The sequence below is a fragment of the Ursus arctos genome, unplaced genomic scaffold, assembly GCF_023065955.2.
Source record: "Ursus arctos isolate Adak ecotype North America unplaced genomic scaffold, UrsArc2.0 scaffold_5, whole genome shotgun sequence".
Classification (NCBI taxonomy): Eukaryota; Metazoa; Chordata; class Mammalia; order Carnivora; family Ursidae; genus Ursus; species Ursus arctos.
The window spans coordinates 52,382,247-52,403,909 of record NW_026623067.1 but is presented as its reverse complement, the minus strand read 5'-3'; the positions used below and the strand labels follow the sequence as shown (position 1 = coordinate 52,403,909).

Sequence of the window (21,663 nt, the reverse complement as noted above, 5' to 3'; positions counted from 1 at the left end):
GTGCTAGTTGCTCAATAAACATTTGTTGAATAAAAGATCTCCTGTTCAGGCATGTGTATCCGTTAAGGCTTTTCCTCTTTACGACCAAGTCAAATCTTACTCCAGAGTAAAGCAACTAAATCTTCCCTTGACCCGAAGCAGTATAACCTCAAACTCACTGATGCTTCACAAGGTTTTTCTTTACCTGCCTGCCTCCCAAACAAAATCATACGCTCTTCCAGGGCAATAACTAGACCTTATCCATCCATGTTTGTGGCCCCAGCACCTAGAACAGTGCCCGGTGCCAGCAGGCGCTCGATAAATGATTGTAGAACAAATGGGGAAAGAGTAATTTCCAAGTTAAGCAAAAAGAAAAAAAAGTCGAAATTTAAAATGTACTAAGGTTTCTACCTAAGACCCTAGAAAACTCCTGCATGAGTTAGGCTGAAGCAAGAATAGGAGCAGAAGGCTGGTAGATGGAGGAATCTAAATTTGAGGACTTTTTCAAGTATTTGATGAGAAGTGTCAATAGATGGTTTTCGATGCAATCCTGTTCAGAGGCAGGAGTAAGGGACATAACTTCTTGTGATCTTTTCCAACCCTAAGACCCCCAGAACTCCCTTATTCAGTGAGGTATCACTTCGAGGAGCCCAGGTACCCTAGATGAGGCTCTCACCTTCCCGTTCGTGGGAGGCTCCTGGATGTAGATGTTGCTCATGCTGGTCAGCGCTCAGGACTCTGCTTCTAATTGGGAATGAGAACGGAGGGCAGGTCACTAAAGCTGTCCACCTATCAGTGCACGGTTCCTTCAATCGGGTGGTCGCGGAAAGCTCCAGTTTGTCAATGTCGCCAAGACAGCGACACCAAGCACTATCTTTACCCCAAACTAGTTCCTCACGGACGCCGCCATGTCGCTCCTGGACCAGAGCACCGCTAATCCTGAGAAGGGGGATTCCAATGGTCTCCAGGGAAGGAGAAAAGATTATTAAGAACCCACAGATTAATTTAACTTGTATTACAATTTTTAAATGCAATCTGTAAATCTTGGTGTTGTTTACTTCAGTACACGTATGTGCAGGTCTCACTCACCGCCCCCCCCCAAGCTGGCAGCAATGGTTCGGACCGTGTGTGCTCTGTAATATAACTCCCCTGGAAACTGAATCAGCGCGACTTGGTTCCGCTATCGCCAGCGACCTTCCAGGACTGTCACCGAGGTCCCGCGGCGCAGGTGGGAGGAAGAGGCCGCCCTCGCCGTTTGTTGTCCTCGCTGCAGGCAAGAGGCGGGCGTCCTCTCGAAAGCCTACGGCTCCTGCGACCCCTCTCACCAGCGCCATGGCAGTCCCAGGTGAAGACCGACGCCAGGGCCCATAGGTCTAGGCGAGGAAGGGAGCGGGTAGGGTAGGTTGGGGTGCGCTGGGCTGGGGAGTTGCGCCCATGGGGATTGAGGCGGAGGCGTTAAAAAACAGGTTCGTTTGGTCTACAGGAAAAAGTTTACACTCCAAAAATAATCTCTGAAGGAAAGAAGGAACGACAGAAACTATCTCCCCCACCCCAATCAAGCTCCCGCGGCGCTGGGTGGATTCCTGGGAAGTGTCGTGGGGGAGGAGGGCCGGGAACTGTAGGCCTAGGGGGCGAGGAGCCGAGAAAAACGGACTTAACTTCGCTGTGGCTTGAAAATAAAATTCAAGTGGCAACACTTGACGGACCCAAGTAGCCAGAGGCATTGTTTGTCGTGGAAGTCGCAGGGACGAAATTGAAGTCTGGGCTTCTACTCTCTCTTCCGATTGTACGGAGTTCCTGTGCGGCAGTGGACCGGTCACTTCCCCCTCTGGGCCTCTTTTTGTGCATCTGTAAAGGAAGATTCGCTCCTTTATGTCTGTGGTTTCTTCCAGCTCTCAGGTTCTGTGTCCAGTGGGTACCGACCTAAAAACAGTGAATCCTACGAAATAAGTGCTTCATAGATTTCCGGTCCACAGCTACCAGCTTACTTGGAAGTCTAGTCGGGGAGGGCGTCTGCCTGAACCGGGTTTGCTGCGACGTCTTCTGAAGAACCCTGGTTGCAGGAGTTACTTTGAGAATTATATCCCTACCTCCCCTCCTCCCCCCGCCAAACACACAGCTTGGAGATTCATAATGCTCTTTAGTATATGAAAAACTCAGAAATGCCATGGTTCAGAAGCCCTAACTTTGTTTTAACCTTTACCTTTACCAGTATTATTTAACCATGTTTGTACCGTGGCAGCCTTTCCTGAATTGTATTTTACAGATCATTGTTCTGGAATATTGCACTTTTCTACCCACTGCAGATTTGGGAGGAGGGGGATTTTGAGAGAGGAAAGATCCACTCATTCATACACAGAACAGTATTTAAAGTGCCTACCACCTGGTAGGCAGTGGGGGAAATACACTGGTGAGCAAGACAGTTGCTCTTCACACAGAGCTTAGAATTTACCAATGGAAAGGAAAGACCAGAAAGTCAGACATTTGTATGGCAGGGAGAATTTGAAGCCTTCAGGAGCACATAGTAAGGGCACCTCACAGAAGACTGGTGGGGCTAGGAAGATGGACATAAAAAGGAAATAAAAGAAGTAAAAGATACTCCCTATAAATAGAACTCAGAATACAAGTGGGAGAGAAGTGAGAAATTAACTAGAGAGTTCATAACAGTAACTAATATTTACTAATGTATCAGATGTATAAGCGTATACTATGTATCAGATGTGTCACACAGTGTGTCAAGCACTGAATCTCATTTAATGTCCACACTGTAAGATAAGTATTAATACTTCGATTTTATATGAGTATACTGAGGGATAAACAAATCAAGTCTCTTGCTAATTAAAGGATAGCTGGTAAATGATAGGTCAGTGGGCTCTTCTAGTCCCGTGCACTTATTCATCTTGCCATGTTATGGTATAATTAACAAGGTAGTTTCCACCTCTTAAAGGACCTTCTAAGCCACAACAGATAATTTGGATATTTTCCCAAGGACTATAAGAAGCTATTTAAGAGTTTTAAGAGGTTCATATTTTAGAAAGATCATTCTGGCTGTACAATAGATTGGAAGGGAGCTAGTTTGGAGACAAGGTCATCAATTAGGAGTAATTTCTGGTTAAGTTATGATGATGCTTCAGGTATGGTATCAGGAGAGGAGAGAAGCACATGGATTGGAGATCATTTTTGATAATACACTCACTAGGAATCAGTGATCGATTCAGTGTAGGTGGGTAAGACAAGAAGTAGGGTATACTTGGGTTTCACTGTTATGCAGTTGGGTGGGGCCATTTACTAATATAGGCTGTATGTGAGAAGGAGCAGGTTTTAGGGGGATGATGAGAATTTCAGTTTGGGGCTTGTGTATAATCAGACATATGAATGGAAATATCTAATAGGCAGTGAGAGATAAAATTTGTAGCTTAGGAAAGAAGCCAGAATCAAAGACCACAATTAGAGTCATCCACAGATGTAATAGGAGTTAAGATCATTGTAGTGGCTGCCTGTGCTCAGGTGAAGTGTGTAGAGTGTGAAGGAAGGGGTCTGTGGCTGCACCTGGAGCTTATCAACATGTAAGGAGCCAGCAGAGGAAGACCGGTCCGCACAGTGGATTGCCTGGGCATGCTGAGCCTTCACATCAACCCTGGTGATCCTCGTATTGCACCGCTACATCTACAGTTGAGTTGCTGTCGCTGTTGGTTTGATTACTTTAACAAGCGTTTTGAGCTCTATACATGGTATAGACACTCTAGGGGACACGATATCAGAGCTGGTGTGCTCATGAAACTTTAATAATGAAAATGGGGTGCTTAAGAAAGAAGAAAAAAAGTTATTTTTTTTAAAAGTCCTTATTGGAATTGCCTTAAACTTAGACCAGTGTTATAGATATGTTAACCTTCTTCCAACTGAAAATAATGCTGCAAAGTGTAATAATCTTAAATTGTGCCATTAAGCTAGATGGCAAGACATGGATAGACTGTTTAAACCCAGCAAAAATTGAGATCATAGACTACAGCACTGTGAGAGTACAATGCAAGTACCATTAGGAAATAGAGATACTGAAAATGTTGAGATAATTTCTTGCGTGATCGATCCAGATAGTGTATTAAAGAAAAATAGGGCTCCATCAGAAACCTTTTGAGGTAATTATTGAGAAGGCCAAGTATTGTGTTATGCTCTCTTATTTTTAGGTATAATGCTCATATGGATTCAGCATAGCATTTCTCGGGTGGTCTTGCTAATGATTATTATGAGGTAAGACTATAAAGTGATGAGGATGCTTTCCACAAGTGAAAATCAGCCTGTTCTGTTTTATGGTCACCTACTTCAGCTGTTTTTCCACAGCATTATGTGTAAGCATACAGCATTACGTAGGCCACACAATGAAATGTTTACTTTCTTAGGGAAATCGTAGACTCTTCGTTGTTACTTTAAAAATGACATTTAAGGGGCACCTTCGTGGCTCAGTCGGTTAAGCATCCACCTCCAGTGTAGGTCATGATCCCAGAGTCCTGGGATTGAGTCCCACGTGGGTTCCCTGCTCAGCGGGGAGCCTGCTTCTCCCTCTGCCCCTACGCCCTGTTCCCTGTTCCCTTGTTCGTGCTCGCTCTCTCCCTCTCTCTCTCTCTCTCTCTCTCTCAAAATAAATAAATAAAATCTTTAAAAAATAAAAACGAGATTTAAATACAGGTTTCAGTGAAGTTGACTTTCTTTTAGAAACTATTTTGCCCATTCACAGTTGTTGAAATTAGTTCTGACATTCATGTTAATGATTCACCGTTCCTCATGAGGAGTCGACCTGACGCCAGTGGCAGTGCATGTTACTGATGTGCTTGGCACAAAAGCTCTTTTTCTCTCATTCAGTAAATTCTATATCACCAAGATAGGGAATTTTCTGTAGCCAAAATAACATTAATCTGGCATATGAAAGTGAGTCAAATTTTTAAAACACATTACTATAACATCTTAGTAATAGAAGAATTCTAAATTACAATGCATCCAATTGTTTTTCAGCCCTAAACTGTACATAATTTCTTTTCTCTCTAGTCTATGCTGCACATTGCTGCTGAAATAATTTTCCTTAACTATATATATCTATATATAGATATATATATATCTGATCCCAGCCTTTCCGGGGGGCGGGGTGGTAAAAAGTTAGTTCTTGGCCCCTATCTGTGAATTTCATATTTCTCTATCACCCAGATCAAGATTTTAAATATTTCCATCACCATTGGAAGGTCCTTTATGCCTTTGTCATTTTTCCCTTCTCTTGCCTAAGTAGCCATTATTTTTATTTCATTTGTCTTTTTTTTTCAATTGTCCTTCTTTTGTAACTGTTAATTCCAGTGTCTGTCATTCTTCATAGGGGCCAGTGACACTGCAGACACTAGTTTCATAGCCAGCAACTGGGAGCTGCATAAGTTACTGATTCCCAAGTGGTGAAGTATTTTCTTAAGTTTCTAACCTCAAAGCAACAAGCATTTGTTGAGGACATCTAGCAAGCCTACACCATGCTAAGCAGTAAGTTGTATACAGAATTGAATGGCATGTTCTGGAAGCTGGAGAAACTAGCTTTTTCTACTCGTTTAAGTTCCTGGGAGGTAAAAGGCAGCCTTTTACCTGAGCCCTTCCCTGCCACTCAAGTTGTTGAACAGAGTTCTAGATTCAGAGTAAGCCCTTGCTAATATTTAACAAATAAAGAGATAAAGACCTCTGCAATGTATTCCTAAAACCATCAGTTAATAAAATTGTATTATAAATCTGTAATGTAGCTTCTTTGAAGAATTTACAAGTGCAGTTACTGCCTTTGTTACCTCTTCTTTGTGTTGGGTTGTTTGAGGGAGGTTTTTAGTTTGGTTTTTGAGAAGGTATTTCATCCACATGCTTCAGGTTTTAAAGGTACCAAAAGGTGTGTAGTGACATATTTCTCACCCTTTCTACCCCCGGAGGCACTTCTTCTTTCAGGTAATGAATTTATATTCTTAGAGATCTTTTTTATATTTCTTCATCTAAATATAAATAAAATCTATGTATAATCTGTGTTTTCTCTATATTTAATCTTCTTTCATACAAAATGACAACATACCATAAGCACTGTTCTGTACCTTGCTTTTTTTCTTTATATCTTAGAGATCATCAGATATCATTAAGTAAAGACTAACCATAATTTATTTATGTCTAAATTATTTCTACTCTTTTAACAATTACAAATGATGCTGTAGTGCATAACTTTGTATATAAGTCAATATTAGTCAGTATGCATTTGTGCAAGTAAATTGAGAAGATTAATTCCCAAATGGGGAAGTGCTAGGTCAAAGTAGTATGTACATTTATAGTTCTGATAGATTTTGTCACCTTGCTTTCCATGGGGGTGGTATCGATCTTCACTAATACTCAGCACTGTGTGGGAGTATGTCTGTGCCATAATCTCTTCAACCCTTTCTTTGCTATTCTCATAAGTGCAAAGAGAATCTCAATATAGATTTTAATGTACATTTCATTTATTATGAGTAAGGATGAGCATCTCTGTGTTTGAAACTTTTTTCTGTTTCTGTGAGCTTTCTGTTTAGCTCTTTTGCTGAATTTTTTTTCCTGTTGGTTGGTTTTTTTCATGATTTTCTGGGTTTTATATGGTAGGCATAATTGCCCTTAATTGGTGCTATGAGTTGAAAATATTTGTTCCTACATTCTCATGTGTCTTTTGAGTTTGTTTTAGGTGGTCTTTGCCTTTTTTTTTTTTTATGTAGGCTATTTTACAAGTTTGTATTCAGTGGTTTTAGGATCGTAGGTCATGATTACAAAGGAACATTTCGAGGGAAGACAGGCTCCATTACTCTCAACTGCGTTAGCAAACTTTAAAGAGGAATGGAACAAAGAACAGCATGAGAACCTCAGATGGGGAAATGGGTAACTTCTAATTGAGCTAATAAGGGCATCCCAATATGGCCTTGCTATTCAGTTTGGCATGGATCTTGAGTACCATTGTATCAGCAGAGTTCTTGTTCCAGACAACAGAAACTGACTAGTTAATTGAAGAAGAAAATGAAAGATCTCAGGGAGCTCACAGAATGTAAGCAAAGGCTGTATAACAAGACTTAGGAAAACAGATAAGAGCAAGGACACCCATAGCCAAGGTGCTGCACAGCCCCAGACCTGGTTAGGAGGGCTGCTCTTTGTGGCATCACTGCCACTAGAAACTGCATCTTGACAGGAGAATAAATGAAATGTCCCCACTTCACAGTGTCACTTGTCTCAAATTTATTGTATCAGAGGCATCAGATTCAATGTCCCAGGTAGAAGTATTCATTTGGCCTAGCAGTCATGAAAATTAGGACAAACAAAGCTTGAAATTTTAACTTAACCAAAAATTGGTGAGGACATAGTTGATATGAAGTTATTTATTTAGAGTTCTTGTATTGCCCTTTCATGTAAACGTTACAGTTACGTTAAAGAAGATGACCTACTCTGAAAAAGTTTGATATTTCGTTCATTCTAAAAATAGGAGATCGAGTTCATCATGAGTAAGTTAATTTCTCGTAAGTGCTGAGGTGAGATCATTTAGATCTGTCCATTACAACATTTTTAGTTTATTGTAGGAATGGTAATGGTGCATTTAGAACAGTTTTGTTCCGTCTCATTCAGCATCTGTGGTTTCTATGGAAACAGACTTAACATTGACCTGGATTCTCTGAGCTTTTTTTCCAACAGGCAATTATTTCATAATGAAAGAGCCTCAGATTTTATTATTAATCCAGTGTTACACCACAGTTCTGCTACAGTATAGCATATGTGTTCCTACTCTATGCAATACAAACTACAAGGTTTATGAGAAAAAATGAGATTGGGACACAGCAAAAACTTCATCAGTGATACATAAAAGATGATAGAAACCTAATAACAGTAGCACAGTTTTGCATATGTTAATTGGTTAAAAGGCACATAAATAATACAGTAAATAGGGTACTATACCTTGTAAAAGACCTGAAGTTTGCTATGGAAGCGGACTTCGTAAGAATTGCAGTTTATGAATTGTTCTGAAGTAATGGTAGAGGAAGAGGATGACATGAAATCAGATCAGAGTTATAACACCTTCTGTGGGTGGGCTCTGCTCACAGCACACATGGCAAACTGAGGTCACTAGAAATATTTTGGGGTGTGTCCTTGTGTGTGTTTTGCATATTCCTTTGAGCTTCAGAGCAACTGGATACCACTTTCTGCATTCACCTAGTGTTTTTCATAGACAAAAGTCACATTATGTGCAAATTGTTCTCTCTTACATCAGTTGCATTGGAATAAGTTTGTGTTTTTAGAACAAGCATTATAGCACACCTGGCTGTATTTTTACTAGAATAGCTCAGTAATGTATATTTTACAGTAAATTTGGGATTAGGGGAAAATGACTAATGTTTTGACTTCATAACAGTGAAGAGATACTTTGAAAATGATCTTTGTTTTAAAATTAGTGCTGTTTTATATTTGTGTTCTATGTACTCTAATTTATTAGTGAATTTGGGTTATATCTCCATATGAAGGATTTAGGAGTTAGATGCTTTGCATTAAGGTAATAGAGCAATTCTTTCCTGACCTTCTGGTTGCTGGAAGCCCTTTTTGGAGGTGAAAATTAGTTTCAACTATGTATATATATTATGTAGCCATAAAGAGGAATGATCTTCTGATATGTGCTACAATTTGGATGATCTTGAAAACATTATGCTAAGTAAAATAATTCAGACACAAAAGGATAAATATTGTGTGATTCCACTTATATGAGATTCCTAGGACAGGTAAATTTATAGAAGCAGAAAGTAGGATAGAGATTACCATGGACTTGAGGGAAGGGGGAACGGGCAGTTGTTGTTGAATGGGTATAATTAGTGTTTGGGATGATGAAAGATTTTGGAAAGAGTGGTGATGGTTGTACAACCTTGTGAATGTACTTGATGCTGCTGAATTCCACACTTAAGTGATAACGGTGATAAATTTTATGTATATATTATTACAAAATCAGTTTTAATTTATTTTATCTCTGTTATTGTTATCTTCCAACATTGCTTGCATGTAGCACTAATGATACAGAGCTACTATAAATATTTCTAAGCATCGATTAGACTGAATATGTGACGAGCAGTTTGTTTTCTCTTGCCAGAATCTGATTGCTGAATTCAGATGTTTCTTAGAATAGCTAGCAATTAAAGTATTTTTCTGGATTTTCACCAATTCCTTTTAAAGAGTCAGTTTATTTTTCTTCTAAGGGAGAGCAGAAAAACATTTGTTATCTTGGCTGTTCATATATATGTATACATAATAACGAGTATAGATAGTGAATATATATATATAATTATTTACATCTGAGGGACAAGCTGAAATACTCTGGAATTTCTTCCTCAGTGTTCTAGCTCCTGGAATGTTTAAGCTCTTGATTATAACACTGCATTTCTGTTCAAGAATAATTCCAGAATATGTTTTTCTTTAAATATTGTCAAAGAAAATAATTTGAGTAAATTGGCTTTTCTAGTGATTTCTAACATTCATAACAATTGAATGAATAGTGTTACTAATTTGGGTCAGGAATGATTTTTTTAAAGAAAGAAATTCTACAATAAAATGTTTCTTAGCTTTTTCATGTGATGAAATTCTTAGGTTTCTTCTTTTTTGTATGTGTCCTAAAATGTCATCCATTTTTATTTCAGGTTGCAACAAGGATAGTGTCCGAGCTGGCTGTAAAAAATGTGGCTATCGTAAGTACATTAAAAAATAATATTCCAAAGAGTGAATCATTGCCTCTTTGGGCACTGTGACTTGGCATGCTGATTTCAGTGCCCTGATTTCAGCATAGTTCTGTAGCCCTGTTATTTAGCTCAGGTTTGCAGATGGTTCAGAAATTGCTCTGTCAGCCCTAAGTAGTTCCATTCTTCCCTGATGTAGACTCATTGACAGGTGGCTATATATCTAGTGACTAGCAACGGTGTCAAGTACAAGTGGAGTAGTAGATTTAGGAGGCTGGAGAAAGTATATTCAAAAAAAAAAAAACACAACACATACACTTAATCTTTTACTCCTTATCTTTCTAGATATTGGGTGAAGAGGGGAAAGCAATGAAAATTATTTATGAAGGGTTTTCCCATTGATTGAATTTAGTCTTTTTAAGGATGAAATTGGTCCTAGAATTTCTGCTCACAGGCAAAAAGTTGATGTAAACAGTCATTAATCTCTATATGATCAATGAAATGGAAAAGTAAACTTTAACACATGCAATTATGTAGCTTAAATTTGTAATTATATACCATAAACAAATATCATTTCTTTAGTTAAATGTAACAATTCCTAAATCTTTGATAACAGGGAGAACAGTAGCATTTGTTGTTTTATTAATTGGAGACCATGCACATGAGCCTGGGATTATGGTTAATACTCCATATAAAATTAATTAATTAATTAACATAGAAGTATAGTTACAATTGATGCACAATGTTATGTGAGCTTCAGATGTACAACATAATGATTTGTGAAGTTTATACTTCAGGCTGTGCTCACCACAAGTGTAGTTAACCATTGGTCACCACGTAGTGCTATTACTATACCACTGACTATGTATATTTATATTCCCTGTGCTGTAAAGAAAAGTTATTTTTAAAAAGATAAATGTGATGTAAGAATAAAAAAGATGTTCATGCAAGAACATGTAAGAGAGCACTCGGGACAGAAATCTCCATTAAAAAGGCTCATAATGAAAGCATCCTGAGAGTACCAAGTCACATTCCTCCAAGCAAAGGCTGAAATCTGGCACAAGGGGATCTTGCTCAGTTAGCAAAAGTGGGTGCATAAGCATACATATCCTTCACTTAAATAAAAACTCCTGAAGAATACACTTTCATGCAAGAAATGAGTGCAGTGAAATTTTTTCTGTGTTTTAAACTTGTTTATATTTATTTCTGCTTTGTTTCCTTTGTTTAAATCTTTGCTAATTCCCATGTTTCATTTCTTGATTTAGGACTTAAGAACCTGCTCACTCATGCTCTATCTCTCCCCCTATATATGCTGTTTTATTTACTTCAAAATCTAGAATGGATTTTCCAGTCTGTCTATAAGTACTAGTTTATTTACTTGGACTTCTTTTTAACTTTTAACTTAAGACTTGTAGGAAAATAGCGGTGCCTGGGTGGCTCAGTCAGTTAAGCATTTGACTTCGGCTCAGGTCATGATCCCAGGGTCCCTAGGATCAAGCCCCACATCAGGCTCCTTGCTCAGCTGGGAGTCTCCTTCTCCCTCTCTCTCTGCCTGCTGCTCCCCCTCTTTGTTCTCTCTCCCTCTCTGTCTCTGTCAAATAAATAAACAAAATCTTTAAAAAAAAAAATAAAAAGACTTGTAGGAAAATAATAAAAATTTTTTGGAAATAGAGTATTTGTTGACCTAATCTCCTTAACTGCTATTTTATTTTACACAATGATGGACATATCTGTTGTAATTAGATTTTTTTTTTTTTTTTTTTTTTTTTTAGAGAAGCCAAGTCAGATAGGTTTGGCAGTCTTTCTAAGTTTTGTTCCTTCTTTATTATTTTAATCTATGATTTTAGTGATTAACTTATTAAATAGCTTCTCATTTATTTCCTATGGAAAAATTCAGTAATACTTCCCTTCTGGCTTGAACTTACATTTTATACCTGTTAAAGATGAAGGACTTTTCAATTTACATGTCTTTCTGGTAGAAACTACATTTTAAAAATTACCTGTTATTTGGAGGCCAGAATCTTTGTATTGATGGTAGATGTAAGAGAAAAGTCCACAAAACCCTTTGAAATGTTTTTAATGTCTAAAAATGTGTACATTCATCAATCAGTTACAAAAGAGTATTGTTTCTCTAGTGTTGTGAAACTAAGTTTAGGTTGTACAATTTTAAAAATTTTAATACTTGATTGAAAAAGATTTTATTGTCAGTATGTTTCAATAGTGGTTATATTGTTTTTAAAAGTTTCAAGTTAAGGATGAATGTGTTACTAAATAACATGGATGCTGCTTTTTCATGGCAGTTTCCTCAACAAAATAAGAGTTGTTATTTCTGTGATAAGTTTTTGAGGTTTTTTTTTGGAGTTGGCAACTTCTGAATATTTAAAAGCTATGAGGACACTAAGCCTTTTTCCATGGAATAAATATCTCAAATAATTATGATAATTCTCAGAAAATATACCTCTAAAAAGTTCAGTATAGTATACTCAGTAGTTGAGCATTTGATCATAGAGGCAGGAAATAAAAACATACCTAAATGTCTCTAATGTTTTATTTAACTTAAAATGCTAATCTATTGATAGACATTTATGACCTTTTCTTTGCCTGTGGGTCTGCTCATTATTGTTTCTCATAGACTTTTAAGTGCAAATATCTGAAATGCATTTCCGACTTTTTATAGTTTGTTTCTTCAGAAATAAGCAAGCAGTGAAAATAATAAATCTGAGTGCAAAATCATTTTATCATTAGTTCTCATTAGTGGTAATACTGCCCCCCTGGAAATCTTTGGCCTTTTTTTTTTTTTTTTTTTTTTAGTTGTCCATATGGGGTTGAGGGCAACAGTAGGACATTTAGGATATAGGGTGTATTTAGTGTATAGGGATTATAAACATCCTGTGATGTGTAGGGCAGTATTGGACAGTGAAGAATTGTCTGCCTTAGAATGACAGTGGCACCCCCTTTGAGAAATAGGTACTTTTTCTCATTGTTTTAGATTTTTTTTCTCTATCTTATACAGTCTTGTTCCAGTACCTAAATTGAAAACTGCTTTTAAAAATAATTCGTTTAAATCAGGTGTTTCCAAATGTACAACTTTGTTTTATAGAAACAACCACTCTTTTTTGCCCCACGTTCATATCTTTGGCCTTACATGATTTTATATAAGCAAACTTATATATAACAATAACAAACTCTTAGTGGTGTAAAATATCAACAGGTAAAGTAAAATATATAGGCATGAGCTGGGGAAAAAGTGACCAAGAAGGTACGATGCTGGGAGAAAAGGAAACAGGCAGCAACAGATAAGCCAAAGGAATAGATTTTCAAAATGAGGGGAAATTGTCAAGTGCTACCGATAGGATTTGTAAGAAATCATTTGGAAATTTTCATTGTACTTACCAGATAGGATGCTTTTTTGACCTTAGAAAGATCAGTTTAAGTGGAGTGGTAGGTCATGAAGCAAACTATGCAGATTCAGGCCTAGATAGGGAGGGATAAAAAAGTGGAGAGCCTATATAGTCTCTCATTTCAAGAAATTTGCATGAGAAAGGTAAGGAACTTAGTCCTTAGGGACTACTATAACAAAATACCACCAGCCCAGTAGCTTATAAACATAAATTATTGCTCATCTGAAGCTGTTAGTCCAAGTTCAGGGTGCCAGCAAGTTTTCTAGGTCATAGACTTTTCATTTTATACTCACATGGTGGAAAGGACTAGAGATCTCTCTGGAGTCTTTTTTATAAGGCAGTAATCCCATTCATGAGGGTACCACCCTCAGAACCTGATCACCTCCCAAAGGTCCTATCAACTAATACCATCCTCTTTGGGGGTTAGAATTTCAACATATGAATTTTGGGGGGACAGAAAGATTCAGGTCGTAACAGGAACATATTGGGTACAATGGACCCTTGAACAACATAGGTTTGAACTGCACAGGTTTAATTTTAAGCCTTTTTTTTTTTTCTTTTTTTTTTTTTTTTTTTTACTAAATACAGTACAGGAGTAGATCAAGAACCACCACATGTCTCCCTCTCCCCACCTGCACTCAGCCAAACCAGATCCTAAAGTAATACCCATTTCTTGCTCCTCTCCTGGGAATGTGGAAAACCTCCTTCCAGGTGGAGTCCAGGGAAGGTAGATAACCAGGGAAGTCAGAGTACCTTTACTCTCTCTCTAGGTCACTTGTTCCACCTGATCCCCTTTATGTGGTCTAATGCAGTTTCTGCTTGTGGAAAATGCTGTCAAGGGGTAAGCTGCCAGTTCCCCTGCAATATTAGCCACCTGCCTCAGAAATCATTCAGCACCGTGGACAGCGCCCCACCCTACGGAGGCCCAGGCTCCTGTCTGGTGCTGTCCTGCCCTTGGTGTCCTTCTGCACTCCTTGGTTGGGGGGTGGGGGGTAGGCGGGTTATTATCTGGTCCTTGGTTACTTCAGGAAGAATCCTTCCCCAGAGTCTGTTTCTTGCACCTCCCTGTTCAATACTTCAGTGAACTGAATTCCCCACAGGTAGTAGAATGGAGAGTGCCAGGAGCAGGCAAGAGCCCTGATGTCCCAGCCTTCTCTAACTTTCCTCCACCTTTGCTTTGTTTTTCATCATGTGGTGATTTCTGTCTTACTTTTCTATCACATAAAATACAGTAGTTCAGTTTTGGGGGAGCCAAAGTTATATGTGGATTTTTGACTGCCTGGAGATCAATGCCCCTAACCCCGTGTTCAAGGGTCAGCTGTAATTCCTGGAAGGGAATTTGGGATAAATGGAGGGTTTTATATTTAAGATATAATGTGTTTATATAGACTGAGGGGATATTATAAGAGATGTTTCAGATATTGGAGACAGGAGAAGGTTAAGCAATTTCGTCTAAGAGTTATAACAAGGATATCTCAACTTTGGAGGAAGCTAGGTGAGAATAAGTATGGATATTTTCGGGTATGGAGACAGAAAGTAGAAAGAGACGCTGTCTGATGAACTTAGGAGGTGGAGTTGTCTGTTTGGGAAGGGTGCATTGAGTGGGATGGGAAAGTGGTTGAACAATAATTTAAGTCAGGCATAAGTCTGGAAAAGTCATTGAGGAAAACAGGACAGACAAATAGATGAAATGCCATGTGTTTGTGCTAATGTTCATGAATGTGTGATTGTGCTCAAGCACTGTTTGGCTGCTCAGGGATAGGCACAATCCAAAGGTTAGCTTTGAGCCAGAGTGTTGTACAGTGAGGTATGCTAGAAGAATAAGAATATGAATGAGTCAGGGGTGCCTGGGTGGCACAGTGGTTAAGTGTCTGCCTTCGGCTCAGGGCGTGATCCCGGCGTTATGGGATCGAGCCCCGTATCAGGCTCCTCCGCTGGGAGCATGCTTCTTCCTCTCCCACTCCCCCTGCTTGTGTTTCCTCTCTCACTGCCTGTCTCTCTCTCTGTCAAATAAATAAATAAAAAATCTTTAAAAAAAAATTCCTTAAAAAAGAATATGAATGAGTCAGAGAGGCTTATAAAAGGATATTCAGAGAGTCAGGAATGAGAAATTTGATAGACTAGGAGAAAATGAAGGGATTGAGTGAGTTAAGGTCTTAAGATTCCAAAACAAATCTATGCGTAGGTGTAAAGGAGTGAGAAAGCTAGAAAGATAAAAGCTTAGTGTCAGAGTATGATATTGGAGTTCAAAATTTCTGAGATGGAACACTTCAGGTGATGACAAGGAGCATGGTCTGGTCATGGCATCTAGAATATCGAGAAATGGAGGAAAGCTATGCAAGCACCCTAGACTGTCCCTTGAGGCTTGTGGAAGGGCTTAGGGTGAAGAACTCAAGGGTGAGCCTCATTCCAAAAACTTCAGTCGATAGGCTATTCAGCAACAGGGCTGAATTGGAGAGTAGAGTACTGCTATATTGGGAAACAGTATTAAGAAGCCTGGAGGAGGGGGGCCTGGCTGGCTCAGTTGGTTAAGCATCTGCCTTTGGCTCAGGTCATGATCCCAGAGACCCGGGATTGAGCCCAGCATTAGCTCCCTGCTCAATGGATAGCCTGCTTCTTCCTCTGTACCTCACCCCGCTTGTGCTTGCTTGCTCTCTCTCTCCCAAGTAAATAAATAAAATCTTAGAAAAAAAAAAAAAGCAGCAGCAGATTGGAGGATACTAGTAATACAGAAGTAAGCTGTAGAAAAGTGTTCTCAGGGAAGAGCCAAATATCCTTTAAAACAAGTGGTAGAGGGAGCAAACTGCGAACAGGTAGGACAATTTGTCCACTAAAGATTGCATGTTTCAGAAGCTGTCATAAAAAGATTGGGAGAGAAAGGGGCGATTATTGTTCAGGTCAGAGGACCAGAAACAATATGAAGATAAGACTTCAAAAAAGATGAATGGATACGGAAGCCTGCATCTTGGGTAGGAATCAAAATGATAGGGATGTGAAGCTTGGTGGAATTAATTGCATTTAATAATTGAAAAGTTTGTAATGTAGCCTTAATGCTTTCAGAGCAAAGGACCTTAGGTAAAGCCAAACCCTGGTTTACTTAGCCCTTGTTCACGTGGTCTATATACTTCATAGGACAAGAAATAAGTACATGAGCACCCTAATTATAAAACAGGAGTTCGGGACACCTGGATGGCTTAGTGGGTTAAGCATCTGCCTTCGGCTCAGGCCCTGATCCCAGGGTCCTGGGACTCCTTGCTCAGCGGGGAGCCTGCTTCTCCCTCTGCCTGCCACTCCCCCTGCTTGTGCTTTCTTTCTCTCTCTCTGTCAAATAAATAATCTTTAAAAAAAAAAAAAAAAAAGGAGTTCTTTTCATTCATTGACACATCTTTATCAGCACAGTCTAAATGAAACTGTAGGTTTTGTTGTTACTTGGCACTTCAAGTTGCCCATCTAGCCACTCCTTAAATGCAGACAAGGGAGACTATATCTTTCCTTTTATGGGTATAATAAATGGTCATAACCTGACATCATGTATTAAAAACCTACTTGGTGCTAGCGTCTGTACTAAGCACTTTCAAGATACAATTAATTGTGTTTCATTCCTAAAACAACCCTATGAAGTAGGTTTCGTGGTCTCCATTTTTATGAACATTAAAAAAAAAAAGAAAGATTGATTCTGACACCAGACTGATTGCCTAGGTGCAAACCTCAGCTGGCACTTACTAGCTGTGTGACATCAGGGAAGTTGCTTAACCACTCTGCTTCAGTTTCCTGTCTATAAAATGAGATAATTATAGCCCCTAGTTCCACAGAGTTGTTGTGATGATTAAATTAGTTAATGCAAGTGTTGAGATCAATGGTTTGTCATAGGAATTCCTCAGTAATTATAATTGACTATTGTTACTGTTACAAATCAGAAAACAGGCTCACAGGATTACTTTATTATTAAGTGGGAAAACTGGAAATTGTAATATGGTAATCTGTAAGACTTGACACTATGCCATGGTCTTTTCCCCACCATTTGTAAAAATTGTGATAAAATATATATATAACATAAAATTTGCCATTTTAAGCATTTTTAAGTATACAATTCGGGGGCATTAATTACATTCACAGTGTTGTACAACTGTCTCCACTATTCTGACACTTTTCATCACCCTAAACAGAAACACTATAACCTCACTTTCTCCAGCCCTCCCTTCCCCCAGGCCCCAGCCTCTAATACACTCTATTCTGTGAATTTGGCCATTCTGGGTATATCATGTAAGTGTAATCATACAGTATTTGTACTTTGTGTCTAGCTTATTTCCCTTAGTATAACATTTCAGAGTTCATCCATGTTGTAGCAGTGTGTGTGTGTGTGTGTGTGTGTGTGTGTGTGTGTGTGTCTGATATACCACATTGTATTATTCATTCATCTGTTGATAGCCACTTGGGTTGTTTTCACTTTTCGGTTATAGTGACTAATGGAGCAGTGAAAATCAACGCACAAGTTATCTGTTTGAATCCCTGTTTTCAGTTCTTTTGGGTATATGCCTAGGAGTGGAATGCTGGGTCATCTGTGTTCAGCTTTGTGAGGAGCTACCAAACTGTTTTCCACTAGAAATTTTACATTCCCACTAGAAACGTACAAGAATTCCAATTTCTCTACATTCTTGCCAAAATTTATTTTTCTTTTCCTTTTTTTACAGGTGTAGCCATCCTAGTAGATAGGAAGTGGTATCTCATTGTGGTTTTGATTTTAATTTCCCTAATGACTAATAAAGTTCAGCATCTTTTTATAGTCTTATTGGTCATTTGTATATCTTCTTTGGATTAATGTCTATTCAAGTCTTTTGCCCATTTTTTAATTGAGTTTTTTTTTGTTCTTGAGTTTTACCACTATATATATATATATATATATATATATATATATATATACGTATATATATATATGATGTTAAACCCTATCAGATATATGATTTGCAAATATTTTCTCCCATTCTGTAGGTTATCTTTTCACTTTCATAATAATTTCTTTGCAAAAAGGTTTTAAATTTTAATGAAGTCCAGCTCATCAATTTTTTCTTTTGCTGGTGCTGTTGGTATTTTTTTTTTTTTAGATTTATTTATTTATTTATTTATTTATTTATTTATTTATTATTTGAGAGAGAGAGAGAGAATGAGGGGGAGGGGCAGAGGAGAGGAGAGGAGAGAGAATCTCAAGCAGACTCCACGCTAGGTGCAGAGCCCAATATCGGGCTTGATCCCACGACCCTGAGATCACCACCTGAGCCGAAACCAAGAATCAGACACTTAACCGATTGTACCACCCAGGTGCTCCTGGTGGTATTGGTATTTTATATCTAAGACTCCTTTGCCAAATTCAAGGTCATGAAGACTTCCTTTGCTGTCTCCTTAGAGTTTTATGTCTTAGAGTCTTAACTCGTATATTGTTAAGTCTTTGATCCATTTGAGTCAGTGTTTGCATATGATGTGAGTAAGATGTTCAACCTCATTATTTTGCATGCGGAAATCAGCTTGTTTTTGCACCATCTATTGAAGAGACTGTTCTTTCCCCAGTGAGTAGACTTGATGCTCTTGTCAAAATTCAGTTTGCCATATATATATATGGGTTTATTTCTGGGTTCTTAATTCTGTTCTGTTGGCCTATATGTCTATTCTTTTTTTTTTTTTAAAAGATTTTATTTATTTATATGACAGAGAGACAGCCAGTGAGAGAGGGAACACAGCAGGGGAGTGGGAGAGGAAGAAACAGGCTCCCAGCGGAGGAGCCCGATGTGGGACTCGATCCCGGAACGCCGGGATCACGCCCTGAGCCAAAGGCAGACGCTTAACGACTGCGCTACCCAGGCGCCCCTATATGTCTATTCTTGTGACAGTACCATCCTGTTTTGATTACTATAACTTTGTGGGAATTTTTGAAATCAGGAAGTGTGAGTCTTCCGCTTTTGTTCTTTCTCAAGATTGTTTTGGCTAGTCAGGGCACCTTGAATTTGGGAATTGGCTTTACCATTTTGAAAAAGCCCATTTTTTTATAATCAGCTACTAAATGGTTGTAATTTGAAACGTCTCTGTGTATCTGTGGCCAGAATTTGTTTCTGGTCACCTAAGAATTTTCAGCTCATTGTCTGCTTTGAGTCTATGTAGAAAAGAAGTCACAAAAACTGTAATTTGGAATACAATTATTTCCTAAGTTTGTTTACTTACTCCCCCAGTAGAAAAAAAAATAGGAAACTATTTGTAGCTTCATGAGTAACTTGTCTTAGGATTAGTTTAGGGTCAGTTTCATTGAAGTAAAGCTAAAATGCATGTGAGGTGGAGCTTGCTGCCAGTGTGATTGTTATTTCAGTATTTTATTTACTTTATTCATTGTAATATGAAGTGTTTGGGTACAAAGCTAGCTTAAATAAAGGGAAAAGTATATCATCAGGAGTTCTGATCAAAATGGCAAGCTGAACCAAGGTAGAAAGTCCTCCCTTGTGCTTTGAACACAGAAATGCTGAGAAAAAAACAGAGTAACAACAACAAAAATAACCCAGCTCAAATGAACGAAAGGGAAATCTCCAGTGCTGGAAATGAAAAGGAGTTCAGAGCCAGAACAAGGAATGATCGCTGAAAACAGTGAGGTCCACAAGCCTACTAGGTAGACTTTTATGAACTAGGGAGTGAAGCCTTGGACCGCTATGGGATGGCAGGTTAGCTGGAGTGGGGACTCTTACATAAAGCCCGACTGTTCAAAAGGCTGTGAAGCAGGGATTAGAAAAATCCCATTCACTCTCTAGGGAAAGTGGCAAGAAACTTTACTGTATGAGTTCCTATAAGATAATTAGAAGAAAAGGAATAAGCTAGAATTGGCAACCCAAGCTTATACCATGTGTAAGTATGAGCAGTGAATTTACACTGCCTCCGGTGACACAGGAACTATTTTTCCAGGTTAAGAAATTAACATTGAAAATTGATCTGGTGTTGGGGCAGCTGGCCTGCTCAGTTGGTAGAGTGTGCAACTCTTGATCTCGGGGTCGTGGGTTCAAGCCCCACGTTGGGTGTAAGAGCTTACTTTAAAAAAAAAAAAAAAAGATTGGTCTGCATATGATTCCACTCATATGTGGAATTTAAGAAACAAAACAAATGAACACAGGAGAGAAAATAAAGAGAGAGACAAACCAAGAAACAGACTCTTAACAATAGAGAACAAACTGAAGGTTGAGGAGGGAGGTGGGTGGGGGATGGGTTTAATAGGTGATAGGGATTAAGGAGGGCACTTGTGATGAACACCTGGTGTTGTATCCAATTGATGAATCAGTATCTTCTACACCTGCAGCTAATATCACAATGTATGTTAACTAACCGGAATTTAAATTAAAATGTGGAAAAATTGGTCTGGTATCAAATTAGATAAAGAAACTTAAGTGCAGCTATATGTCATTATTAATAAAACCACAGAGAAAACTAAAGACTGCATAGAAATTTTCAAAATAAAGGGACTGAGGAACAAAGAGGAGATAGGTTAAATATTGTTGATATTCAGTGATTTTTCTCACAAAAATGGCAACTTCATATGATTAAACTAATAACCAACATAGCATGGTAGAGTAATTCCAGTATCAGACTTTTGAAGCAAGAGCAGTATTAGGAATAGAGATTCAAGAACAATGAAAAAGGTAAAATGACAATGATCTTGATTGTGCTTATTAACATAATCTCCAAATATTTATAGTAAAAACTGTATTAGAAGGAGAAATTCACAAATCTTTGATGATAGAGGTACTTAGAAATTATACTATCAGAAGTTATTAGACAAAAAAATATGGAGAAGATTTTAACATAGCACTCTATCCAACAGGGTGATATGTATTCTTTTAAAATAAAAATACATACCAAATCATTTAAAAAATTTACTAGATGATAGTCCACCAAAGAAATCTCAGCAAATAGCAAATAACTGATCTCATTCAGACCCTACTTTCTGGTAGCAGTGTCGTAAATTTATAAATCAACAAAAGCATAATTTGAAAACTCCATATGTTTGGAAACTGGAAAGAATACTTCTGAATGATTCATTTGGAAAGAAATCACAACAGAGGAAACTTGTTTCCAGCAGTATGACAGACTGGATCCTCTTGCATACAATTAAGAAACTTCTATGAAATGTACAGTACATATTTTAGTTACAATAGTGTTCCAGAAAGAAAATAAAGAATTAGAGGACAACAGTCAAAGGAAAGCAGAAATTCGAAGAGGTAAGACTTGAGGGTATTTCCTGAGCCCAGTGTTCATGAACATGTGTTTTCATGGGTTGGCAGAGTACAGGAGATAAAAGCAAGGCCCGGGGTCCTGCTTAAGATTGGGACTCTAATAAGAGGTGTACTTGTATAAATCTAGAACTTACAAAGGATTTCACACTCAAAGTATGAGAGAAGTAGAAATAAACACTAGCATAGGGTTAGGGTGAATCCTTAGTGGGTCCTGGAATCAGTTATGTGGTTACCATCAGCACTGTTTGTTGTTTTTTATTTTTGTTTGTTTTTGAATATCAAATGTAACGCTTCAGGTAACTTTCT

At 38.2% G+C, this 21,663-nt stretch overlaps 2 protein-coding genes across 3 annotated transcripts in view; one reads left to right on the top strand and one right to left on the bottom strand.

Moving 5' to 3' along the window:
• The window catches only part of CWC27 (CWC27 spliceosome associated cyclophilin), a 182,848-nt gene extending 181,665 nt beyond the window's left edge, over positions 1–1,183 (bottom strand). Inside the window, exon 1 of one of the 2 annotated variants that reach the window (XM_026498896.4) lies at positions 656–1,183. In XM_026498896.4, the coding sequence (XP_026354681.1) occupies positions 656–697 (42 nt within the window). In that variant the 5' untranslated portion in view covers positions 698–1,183. The remainder of the gene's footprint in view (positions 1–655) is intronic. The other variant, XM_057307279.1, reaches the window with a different exon arrangement.
• SREK1IP1 (SREK1 interacting protein 1) overlaps positions 888–21,663 on the top strand; it is a 42,967-nt gene continuing 22,191 nt past the window's right edge. Inside the window, exons 1-3 of the mRNA XM_026498895.4 lie at positions 888–939; positions 1,043–1,324; positions 9,663–9,710. Of these exons, the coding sequence (XP_026354680.2) occupies positions 888–939; positions 1,043–1,324; positions 9,663–9,710 (382 nt within the window). The remainder of the gene's footprint in view (positions 940–1,042; positions 1,325–9,662; positions 9,711–21,663) is intronic.